The sequence below is a fragment of the Capricornis sumatraensis genome, chromosome 9 (genome assembly GCF_032405125.1).
Source record: "Capricornis sumatraensis isolate serow.1 chromosome 9, serow.2, whole genome shotgun sequence".
Lineage (NCBI taxonomy): Eukaryota > Metazoa > Chordata > Mammalia > Artiodactyla > Bovidae > Capricornis > Capricornis sumatraensis.
This window is the reverse complement of record NC_091077.1, coordinates 11,584,732-11,597,164: the sequence shown is the minus strand read 5'-3', so window position 1 is coordinate 11,597,164 and position 12,433 is coordinate 11,584,732. Positions and strand designations below refer to the sequence as shown.

Below are 12,433 nucleotides of genomic sequence, written 5' to 3'. Positions count from 1 at the left end.
GGAAGTCCAAAGCTATGCCTTCCCTCCTGGTATTTATTGTTCATTTGCAGAATTTCTTGTCCTCGAGCATGGCTTTTCCCATAAGCAGTATTCCCTGGTTATACAACCGACCTTCCAGTGTTATCAAGTTTGTGGGGAGCAGAGCTAGAAAGTTAACCCAAGATCAAATTTGTCCATAAAGGACAAAGGTTTTGTTAGCTTTTTACTCATACTCTGTGCATAAAAAAGGAAAAACTTCAGAAATTCTTCTAATTAAAGCAATTGTATTCCTTAAATATATCATAAATATATAATATATAAATATATCATGTATTCTTTCCTTTTTAAAGATACACTCATTCAATTTCCACAGTGTTAAGCAATAATAATAATAATAACAACGTTTCCTTATTCATTGTGGGAAACTAGTAGTTGGAGTGCTGGCAGCTTTGGGAATTCTTTTGGGTTATCTGGGAAACATTTCAAAGGTCACAGCCAGTGGTTAGCACCTATAACAATTTTACTCTTATTGAGAATATTAAGCTTAATTCTTATGACTTGATTGGCTCTATTGTCTGTAAGCTTAACATTTATAAAAAAATTTTCCAAAAAGAAATTTTCTGATCATTTGACATGCCTGCCCTAACACTTTTTCCTGGTTCCAGTTTCTTCTTGGTCCTTTTGGAAAGATTTAGAATGAATTCCCCTTCCCTTCCTCCAAGAAGGAATTTGGAGGTCACTGTTTCTTCAGTGACCTCGATATTTCCACTGCTGAAGAAAATTCCATATTTTCTCAAGAAATGTAGAAACAGTGTTTCAGAAATTTCTCAATTTTGGTTAGCTTAAACGTAACACATTCTAAGGCTTTTTGGTTAGCAGATGTGGTAGGCATGTACATGGAAGACATAAAGCCAAATGAGATTGGGAGAATTTTTATGGATTAGAATCTTTGGAGCCTGTCTAGTGACATACCTTCTAACAAGTATGTCTTCTCATTTCTAAAAGAGATCAGTTAGGGGACAGTGTGGAGAGAAGTCTCAGGTAGTACTTGGAGCGCATTCCTTGATGCCATCAATCCTGAGTTAGCTCAATGGAAGAACAAACAAAACCAACCTAGAGAGGTTCTCTTTCTAACAGGACCATTTCCTCTCCCGGGAAGGTCCCATTATTAGATGCACTCCTCCTCTATAATTATGTAGAGCATCTGGGGTGGGCTTCCTCTTCTGGATCCCTTCCTGTAGTATCTACCACCTCCATGAGGCTCAAGCCCACCTCTCTTTGAAACAGCCATATTTTGGGGGACGATGACCACTCTGCTATGTCTGTGATTGTAAGTCTCCCCCTAAAGGAGTCTACTTTAGATGGTAGTGGTGCTGGTGATATGTTTTACCCATACTTTAAAAAAAATTAATTTCTATTGGACTATAGTTCATTTACAATGTTGTGTTTATTTCTCCTGTTCAGCAAAATGCATCAGTTATACATATATCCACTTAAAAAAAAAATTTGGCCACACCACGCGGCATGCAGGATCTTAGTTCTCTGACCAGGGATTGAATCTGTGGAACCTGCATTGGAAACACGGAGTCTTACCCACTGGACCACCAGGGAAGTCCCTGTATCCACTGTTTTAGATTCTATTCCCATAAATCATTACAGAGTATTGAGTAGAGTTCCTTGTGCTATACAGCAGGTTCTTATTAGTTATCTATTTTATTTATTTTTAAAAAAGCTTTTAATTTTATATTGGGTCTTCCCAGGTAGCTCAGGTAGTGAGCTTCACCCAGGCAGTGGTGAAGAAGTCGCTTGCCAAGCAGGAGACGCGGGTTCAATCCTTAGGTTGGGAAGATCAACTGGAGAAGGAAAGGGCAACCCACTCCAGAATTCTTGCTTGGGAAATCCCATGGACAGGGGAGCCTGGCAGTCTAGAGTTCAAGGGGTCACAAAGAGTTGGACATGACTTAGCCCCTAAACCACCACCACTACCATAGTTGATTGGCAATGTTGTGTTAGATTCAGGTGTACAGCAAAGTGATTCAGTTATATATATGAATGTATCTATTCTTTTTCAAATCATTTTCCCATTTAGGTTATTATATAACATTGATCAGAGTTCCCTGTGGTATAATAAGTAGATCCTTATTAGTTATCCGTTTTAAATATAGCAGTGTGTACATGTCAATCTCAAATTCCCTAACTATCCCATACTTGGAATGATGAGAATATATATTAATACAACAGCCAGGTTAGGCACTATTAGTGAGCAAGAAAGAAACAGTGAGAAACAGTATGATGGGAATGAGGAATGCAAACGAAGTCATCAGGAAAAGGACTCCTCCCCACACTCGGCGTGAAAGGGAGCTTGTCCTAAGACAAGGGAAGGGAAGTTTGGCGTGTCAAGGTGTAGCACATTAGAATAAATTGCAAGTCTTACCTCACTGGGTTTTGAGTCAGGACCAAACCTGCTGGAAAGTGTGTAAGCCTCCGACTCAGATTTAGATTTGATGATCTCACCAAACCACTTTTGGACCTGGAACATTGAAGAAAATACCAGGATTATTTTTGTTAATGTTGGAGAAGAGAAAAGTCAGTGAGTTAGGAAGAGGATGGGAACATTATGAAAAACCTTCTCCTACAAAATATGGTATATGCATACAATGGAATGTAATTTAGCCTTAAAAAGGAATAAAATTCTGAAACAGGCTACAACATGGATAAACCTTGGAGACATTATACTGAGTGAAATATATGTGTTAAAAAAACTGTTAGTCACTCAGTTGTGTCTGACTCTTGAGACTGCATGGACTGTAGCTCGCCAGGCTCCTCTGTCCACGGGATTTTCCAGGCAAGAATACTGGAGTAGGTAGCCATTTTCTTCTCCAGGGGATCTTCCCAACTCACAGGTTGACCCCGGGTCTTCTGCACTGAAGGCAGATTCTTTAACATTTGAGCCATCAGGAAATATATAAGCCAGACACCAAAGAACAACTACTGTATGATTCCACAAATTAACTGGGACAGAAAGTAGAGTAGTGGTTACCAGGAGCTTGGCAGGGGAGAATACAGCATTATTTTTTAAGGGACACAGGGTTTCAGTTTGGGATGATCAAAAAGTTCTAGAATGGATGGTGGTGATTGTTGCATGACAATGTCAAAGTACCTAATGCTACTGATCTGTACAATTAACAAGGTTAAAATGACAAATTTTGTTATGTATAATTTACCACAATAATTTTTTTCACATTACAGGATACAAATTTGTCACAGAAAATTAACAAAACGTGCATATCCAACGGAATAAGATAGAAGAAAACTGAGGAAGAAAATTCCTCAGTCTAGCTCTGAGGGCTTCCCAGATGGCGTTAGTGGTAAAGAATCTACCTGCCAATGCAGGAGACACTAGAGTCAGGGGTTTGATTCCTGGATTGGGACGATCCCCTGGAGTAGTAAATGGCAACCTGCTCTAGGATTCTTGCCTGGAAAATCCTATGGACAGAAGAGCCTGGTAGGCTACTGTCCAGAGTGTCCCAAAGAGTCAGACAGAACTGAACAACTGAACATGGACACAAACACGAACACCCAGAGGAGCTTCCCAGGTGGCTAAGTGGTAAAGAATCTACTTGTCAGTGCAGGTTTGATACCTGGGTTGGGAGATCTGCTGGAGGAGTAAATAGCAACCCACTCCAGTATTCTTGGTGGGATAATCCCACGGACAGAGGAACTTGGTGGGCTACTGTCCATGGGGTTGCAAAGAATCAGACACAACTGAATAACTGAGCATAAAGGTACGCCCAAGAAACACCAGTAGATCCTTGCAAAAGTGAGACAGAAAAAGAAAGACAGCTAATAAAAGATGTATGATCCTTCATTCTGTGTTTCCACTGTGGACAGCCGGGGTTCAGTGTCACTGGGGGGTTCTGGAGAGAGCATAGAACATATTTCAGGGTTATTCACCTCAGAGACAAGGGAGCTGGGGCATCCATCCACTAGCACCCATCAGTCATTGGTTGAGGCTGCTTTCAAGGGTCACTGTTCTCTGAAAATACCAGCTTGCCCTGCGCATGAACCAGGCATGTCTTGTGGGCAGTAAGAAGCCCACTGGCACAAAGTCACAGGTGTTTATAATAAACAACTGTGGGCGTGTAGAGTAGAGTGCCAAAGGGCTCTGAGAGGGCCATCAGCAGCATCTGCTGGACTTCCCTGGTGGCACAGTGGATGGGAATCCACCTGCCCACACAGGGGACATCAGTTCAGTTCCTGGTCTGGGAAGATCCCACATGCCGCGGAGCGACTGAGCCCACGTGCTACAACTACTGAAGCCCGAGCACCCTAGAGACTGTGCTCCACAATGAGAGACGCCACCGCGACGAGGAGCTCCTCCAGTGTAGAGTAGGCCCAGCTCTCTGCAACTAGAGAAAGCCTGCACACACGCACACACACGCACACACACACACACACACAAAGTGGTGAAGACCCAATGCAGCCAAAAATAAATAGACTTAAAAAAATGAATAGACAGAACTAATTCATATATACATAAAGAAAGAGGCCACTGTTTACCTGCTGGCTGAGGAGGCAGTACACCAGGAAGATGAAGACGCCCTGCAGGCTGTTGATGATGGTGAAGAGGTAGGCCATGACGCGGGCAGCCGGTCCCACCTGCAGGAGTCCCAGAAACCACGTGCATCCCAAGATGAAGAGCTGAGCTGCGGCTTTGAGTGTCAGCATCCTGGGTAGGAATAATCGATAATGTAAAAAAACCTGATAATGATCGTGACCATTCCTACAGCATAGTTGTTAAGGGTGAGCACTCTGGAGCTAGAATACCTGTGTTTTAAATCCAAGCCAGCACTAACTTTGTGACCTTGGGCAAGTTACTTTCTGGCTTTCCACCCCTCCCACCTTTTTTTTGGCCATATCATGCAGCTTGGGAGATCTTAGTTCCCTGACCAAGGGTCAAAGCTGGGCCATAGCAGTGAAAGCGATGAGTCCTAACCCCTGCACTGCCAGGGAATTTTCCTACTTTCCTGTAACTCAGTTCCCTAATATTTGTAATAGTCCTATTTCATAGGGTTGCTGCAAATATTGAGACTTAACATATGGGAAATATTTAGGACAGTACGTAGAACAAAATTGTGCATGCAAAGTTGCTTCAGTCGTGTCCGACTGTTTGTAACCCCATGGACTGCAGCCCATCAGGCTCCTCTGTCCATGGGATTCTCTAGGCAAGAATATTGGAGTGGGCTACCATTTCCTATTCCAGGGGATCTTCCTGACACAGGGATCGAATCCGCATCACCCGTGTCTCCTGCATTGGCAGGTGGGTTCTTTACCACTAGTGCCACCTGAGAAGCCCCAAATTAGTACCATACACATGCAGAACATTCTAAAACTATAAAGTTCTTTGTCTCATTCTGTCTATATCACTTACAGATAGGGGAGGTCTTGTAATTTGTTATTCAAACAGGAAGGCTTTTGAGATCAAAAGGGGTGCAATTCAGGGGAACTATATTCATTATCTTGTAATAATCTATAATAGAAAATAATCTGAAAAAGAATATATGTATATATGTGTGTGTAACCAAATCACTTTGTGGTACACATGAAACTAACAGAACATTTTAAATTAACTATGCTTCAATAAAAAAGGGATGTTATTAATAAACATAATGCATCAGCAAACATAAACTGGGACCATTCCAGGAAAACTGTAAGGTCACCTTATTTATATATCTATATATCTCTAATTTTAAAATATAATATGTAACTTAGAAAAGCTAGTTGAGGAAAAATTTGTGTAGTGTGATTGCTATTGTATGTATGCCTGTCTGTCCTATAGAAAATGCACAGAAAAAGGCCTGGGAAAATATCAGACACATCATATCATACAGTTTTTTATCTCTGGATTTCCTGGTTGGTAAAGCAGTAGGAAAATTGGGAGCAAGTGGCTGTCATTTTTAACCTTATATATTTTGAAAACTTTTGACAAATAATAAAAAAAGTAACCAATGTGCTATTTTTGTGATTACAGTGAAAACCTCAGCAAACTACAAGTTCAAATTAAGATGGATGGTGCGCACTATTTACAGTAGCCAGGACATGGAAGCAACCTGTTGACGGATGAATAGATAAAGAATTTGTGGTACATGCATAACAAAGGTACAATGAAATATTACTCAGCAAGAAAAAGGAACAAATGAGAGTCAGCTGAACTGGAGCGGATGAACCTAGAGCCTGTTATAGAGTGAAGTGAGTCAGAAAGCGAAAAACAAATATTGTATATTAACGCATACATATAGACTCTAGAAAAATGGTGCTGATGAACCTATTTGCTGGGCAGGAATAGAGACAGAGACATAGAGAACAGATTTGTGGACACAGCAGGGGAAGGAGAAGGTGGGACAAATGAGAGAGTAGCATTGAAACATACATATTACCATGTGTAACATATTACACATGTGTTAACAGGAAGCTGTTGTATAGCGCAGGGAGCTCAGCTCAATGTGATGACCTAGAGGGGTGGGATGGGGGGATTGAGGGAAGTTCAAGAGGGAGGGGATATATGTATACTCATGGCTGATTCATATTGTTGTACAGAAGAAAGCAACACAACACTGTAGAGCAATTGTCTCCACTTAAAAATAAATTAAAAAAAAAGATGGATGCTGCAAAATAAAAAAAATACTCATAGTCCCCAGTTTTTTTAGGACTTCCCTGGTGGCTCAGATGGTAAAGCGTCTGTCTACAATGCGGGAGACCTGGGTTCGATCCCAGTTTTTTAAAACAGTATTATATAAAATATATTTTAACCTAAATCCTTCCTGTACTATTGCCTCTTGTGTTTTGCAGCAGGTAAGTTCCTCCTCTTCTTTTTATTTTTTTTTATTTTTTAATTTTTTTTGTAGTTCTTTATATTTTAATAAGACCACTGAAGTGGGTTCAACCCTGGGTCTCCTGCATTGCAGCTCCTCTTCTTTTTAGAGTTAGATCTCTTTCCTTTCTGAGATTCATCAAGGACACACGCCTACTCAGTTAGAAACTACACTTCCCAGCCTCCTTTGCAGCTAGGTGTCATCACATGACCAAAGTCTAACCAATGGGATATGAGTAAATATGGAACTAGCAAATTCCGTGTTACTTCCTTCCCATGGATGGGATACAACATCCTATGGGCTGGTGGGGCAACAAAATAGAGCTTGAGTCCTGGATCACTCTGTGGAGCTCTGTTCTGTGGTATGAGAATGAAATAAACTTCTATCTCACTTTCTTTTTTAGAGTCCCAGCAATTGAATACAGCTTCTCACTGCGGCAGTGGAAGGCGGCAGTGACCTTGCTAGTTCCTAGAGGCTGACTGTGCATATATGTCTGTGTGGATATGTAGGGGGGACCAGGAAGAAGTGAGTAGAAGAAAAAAGTGTTAGAAAATACCATTTTACTTAGAAAATACCATAACTTACTTTATGTTCCGGATGGTAGACACTTCACTGTTGAGAGAGGAAAGTTTTTTTTTCAAAATCCAAAAAACCATGAGAAAAAATACAAAATTCACCTGCAAGAGTGACACAGACCATGGAGAATACAAGTTAAAAATGTACTGTGTTTATTCAGTTTATGGTAACATACTGTAGAGCACAATGTGGTTTTCTAAATGGGAAGGAAACCCAAAATGGAAGGGACATATATATATATATATATATATATATATATATATATATATATATATATACACATACACATATGGCTGATTCATTTTGCTGTGCAGTAGAAGTTAACAAAACATTGTAAAGCAACTATACTGAAAAAAAATGGAAAAGCCATTAAACAAAATGTCATGTCTGCTGTAAATTGCACACAACCCCTACCGCCCTGCACTTGGGTTTGAATTGGTAGCAGGTGGAAAAATCAAACTACATAATTGAGAAACTGTGTGTCCCTTGTTCTATCCTGCACCCAGCATGTCTGGTGCTTCTGCTTAGGTCAGGAACACTGGAGCCACGTATTCACTCACACAGATAATGGCACAGACAGGTCCAAGGAAAGCCCAGATGAATTTCTGGTCCAGGTGAAGCCAGCATCTGGGAACAATGGGAAAAGGGACACGAAGGGAGATCAAAGAAAGCACATGAAATGGACATGAAATGACATCTTTTTCTAACAGAGAACTTTTCCAATATTTCTTGAAAATGTCAGCTGATGACAATGCAGGCTTTGATTGTTCGCTGCTTCCATGTGTTACTGGTACATGAAACAGTTTACAAGCACAGACCTGTTGAATTTTCATACCAGTATTTTGAGGGTGGGAACCATGGAGATGACTATTATCCCCATTTCACTAGCGAGGGCACTGAGACTTAGGGGGTGTTCCAGGTGGCCCAGTGGTAAAGAATCTGCCTGCAGTGCAGTAGCCATGGGTTTGATCCCTGGGTTGGGAAGATCCCCTGAAGGAGGAAATGACAACCCACTCCAGCATTGTTGCTTGGGAAATCCCATGGACAGAGGAGACTTGGCAGGCTACAGTTCATGGGATCACAGAGTTGGACATGACTTAGCAACTGAGCATGAGACTTGAGGACTTGAGGTCACAAATTATGGGAAGGATAAAGCTGGGACCTAACTGCAAAATTTCCTCCTTCCAGAATTTCCACATCATCTTTCCCTGCCTCACTGGGAAAGAAGTTAGAGCCCTTACACTCAAAGGGAAAGTAGAGTGCATTTGTTGTGTTTATCCGAATCATTGCCAATAACACTGCCCTCAAATCTGTCCATGGCACAGGGTGAGAGTCAATCTTACCGATCAGGTGTACCATAAAGATGAGGCCTGGAGGCTGCAGAAATGGCCACGATCACAGCCGGGACTCCATAGCCCACTGGGAACATAAGCCACTTCATGAGCTTGTTGACACTGGAGTAGTTGACCACTGCCAGGTTGCGTGCAGTGAGGAAGAGGTGCAGACCCTCCAGCAGCATCCAGGTGAAGGAGGCCAGGTAGAGATAGTGTAAGGCACCTGCGATGACGGCACACAGCACCTGCGGAGGAGGAAGGTGTCACCAGGAGGGACTGTCAGGGTGGAGCACGGCCCCGGGACCTCTCCTTTATACTGGCATTGAGTTCAGAAGCACTGCTATTAGATCATGGTCGTTGAAAGTAAATGTGGTTGATAATGCCAGCACTGCTCACCTCACCATGCATCCTCCATCTAGGACCCTAGGCTATTTTATTGAGGGGACCGAGGCAGCATGGCCCCATGAATTCAGCACACCCTGAGGCAGGCACATTCTGGGACAGTATACGTACCTTGCTCTCAGTTCTGTCGATGGCTGTCAGGAAGAGCAGGTGGGCCAGGAAGAGGCAGAGCGAGAGCTGCAGGTGGAGCGAGGTGCTGGTGTTCTGGATGGCTTTGCACAGCAGGAAGGTGAGGGCCGCCAGGAGGAGGCACAGCAGAGAGAGGCTCAGCCCCACGTAGGTGATCACAGTCAGTGCGGGATCCTCCTCCTGGGACCCAGCAGAGAGGAGACCACGGTCATGCTTTCCTGCCCTGGGATTTTATTCTCCCACCCCTTGGAATGTGGCATCCCCACATAGGCAGACTGCCTGTATCTCTGCAATGAGGGGAGGGGTGCAGACTTCCTGTGTGCTGTCAGCCAGCCTATGTCATCATAAGTCCTGGGAACCCACCTTTAGGATATGCGTCAATCTGAGCTTTTCCCACCAACTCTGCAGCTGCCATCCAAATCCTGACCACCATCATCTCTCTGCTGGGTTACTTCTGCTGCACCACTGACCATTCTTGAGTCAGGGGCCAGAGATACTTTCTAATAACATAAATCTGTAGCATCCCTGATGCACATCCTCTATTGTCTCTCCATTGCAATTTTTTTTTTAATTTTTTCCATTGCAATTTGAATGAAATCTAAACTCCTGACTGGCATTTGTGGTCTGACACTTTTCTTCTGCTTCCTTCTCTCCAAACCTGACTTTTCCCACTTTCCTCTCATTCATTCTATTCTTTCTAGAACCCCCTGGGTTTGTGTGCTCTGTCTCATGGATTTGCCTATTCCAAATATTTATTTTTAAAGCTTATATTTGGCTGTGCTGGGTTTTCACTGCTGCTTGTGGGCTTTCTCTAGTTGTGGCGGGTGGGGGCGACTCTCTTGTTGCTGGATGAGGGCTTCATACTGTGGTGGCTTCCCTTGTTGCAGAGCACGGGCTCTAGGGCGAGTCGGCTTTAGTACTTGTGGCACGTGGGCTCAGTAGTTGCAGCACGTAGGCTCCAGAGCACAGGCTCATTTGTTGTGGTGCACAAGCTCAGTTGCTCCTCAGCATGTGGGATCCTCCCAGACCAGGGATCAAACCCTGTATAAGAGTGTCTTATGCCCAAGGGTGTCCCTTGTATAAGGCAGATCCTTAAGCACTGACCACCAGGGAAGGCCAGATTTGCCTATCCTAGACATGTCATGTAAGTGGAATCCTGCAGTATATGGTCCTTTATGTCTAACGTCTTTCACTCAGCGTGATATTTTTGAGATTCATCCACATTGTAACACTGCTGACTTAATATTCAAATTTCAGCTTGAATAGCTCATTCTCCTCCGATCACTCTATCCAAAGCAGTACGCTTTTCCTATCACTCCAGACTTGGTCTGTTAAACTTTTCTTTATAGCAGTTATGGCCACCCAGTAGTATAATAGTGTGAGTCGCTCAGCTGTGTCTGACTCTTTGCAATCCTGTGGACTGTAGCCTGCCAGGCTCCTCTGTCCATAGGATTTTCCAGGCAAGGATTGGAGTGGGTTGCCATTTCCTCCTCTAGGGGATCTTCCCAACCCAGGGATCGAACCCACGTCTGTCACATCTTCTGCACTGGCAGGCAGGTTCTTTACCACTAGGGCCACCTAGCAGGGCCTCAAAAGGGGTTAGCTGGAGGAATTCAATAGTTACATCCTACCTGGCCATGCAAGGCCATGAGAACAGCGAAACTGGACAAGTGAGTGGAGTTGCATATCGTGTGAGTCTCGTTCACTTGTCTCAGAGCACAGCCATCCTTGGACCAGCGGCCGCCCTCCTTTGTGCCTTTCCAGTAGACGCAGAAGATCTTGACCCCGGGCTTCACCTGAAAATAGAACAGGCTCATCGTGTCATTCCTTGGGAGGGACAACTCTGAGTGTCAGCCTTGGCTGGTGACACCATGGGTTAAGAAGGATCAGGTGATTTCTATTTTAAGTGAAGAGGATGATCACCAGTATACCTGCCCCCAGAGTTCCAGTTCTACTGGGATTCCACATAACAGAAAACAAGCTTATCTCTCTGGGAGTCAGAACTTTACAAGATGTTACTGGTTTCAGGACTTTGTCCTCCACCATGGGAGTCAAATAGAAAAAGAGTGAAAGACCCACCTAAAGTTTTCTTCCAAGTACTTTCTAAGTGAAATTTCCCTGATTTCTACATCAATTCTGCCTTGACCTCTTACAGCACAATAATTGCTCTTGCGATGACAGGGCTAGTGTAGGGAAGAGACATCACCAGGAAAGAGAAGAGAGTCAGCCTTCAGTTTCTCTCTCCCTCTTTTTTTTTTGGTCTCAAGGATGTCGAGAGCATCATTTGATTGGGCCAAGGAGATGAGTTGGATGCTCTCCTATTTGGGGGCTATATCTCCTTTGATAATCCACTGGACCATCCCTAGATATCTTACTCCATTCCTGCTGTCCCATGCTCTACATCAAAAATTTCATACCTAGATTTCATGCATCAGATGGAGAAAATCTATGTTTCTTCATCTTCCCTCACTTCATTCTTGTTTTCTTAAAATGCAAAAAATATTAATTTTTCTAGTTTTATTGAGATTTGGTATATAGCATTGTGTAAGTTTAAGGTATACAATGTGATGATTGATATATGTATCTATTGCAAAATGGTTATTGCAATAAGGTAGTTAATGTCCATCACTTCACATAATTACAATTTGCATTTTGTGGTGAGAACTTTTAAAAGCTACTCTCTCAGCAACTTTCAAATATACAATACAGTATTGTTAAACTGGAGTCATCATTCTCTCCATCACATCCCCAGAACTCATTCATCTATAACTGGAAGCTTGTAACCTCTGATCATGGTTACCTGTTTTCCCCACCTGTCATCCCTGGCAACCACCAATCTGTCCTTTGTTTCTGTGAGCTTGGTTTTCTCAGATTTCACGTATAGATGAGATCATTTGGTATTTGTCTTTCTCTGTCTGACTTACTCCACTTAGCCATAGTGCCCTCAAGGTTCATCTATGTTGTGAAACGATGGCAGCATTTCTTTCAACTCTTACTTTCTAAACAGAGTTGGAAACCTGCCTTTAAGAGTTTGGGCAGAGAATGCGAGAAGGCAATGGATTATATAAAAATTTTCCTTCTAATTGAATTATGCAGTCTTAGTAATTAATTCCACGTGTCTATGCAAGAATAAATACTATG

At 42.7% G+C, this 12,433-nt stretch overlaps 1 protein-coding gene across 1 annotated transcript in view; it reads right to left on the bottom strand.

Annotated features, from left to right (window-relative positions):
- Window positions 1-12,433, bottom strand: part of ADGRE3 (adhesion G protein-coupled receptor E3) — a 67,871-nt gene that overhangs the window by 17,105 nt on the left and 38,333 nt on the right. Inside the window, exons 9-15 of the mRNA XM_068980116.1 lie at window positions 10,924-11,088; window positions 9,275-9,472; window positions 8,771-9,006; window positions 7,988-8,054; window positions 7,437-7,528; window positions 4,540-4,708; window positions 2,414-2,509 (exon numbers count right to left, since the gene is read on the bottom strand). Of these exons, the coding sequence (XP_068836217.1) occupies window positions 2,414-2,509; window positions 4,540-4,708; window positions 7,437-7,528; window positions 7,988-8,054; window positions 8,771-9,006; window positions 9,275-9,472; window positions 10,924-11,088 (1,023 nt within the window). The remainder of the gene's footprint in view (window positions 1-2,413; window positions 2,510-4,539; window positions 4,709-7,436; window positions 7,529-7,987; window positions 8,055-8,770; window positions 9,007-9,274; window positions 9,473-10,923; window positions 11,089-12,433) is intronic.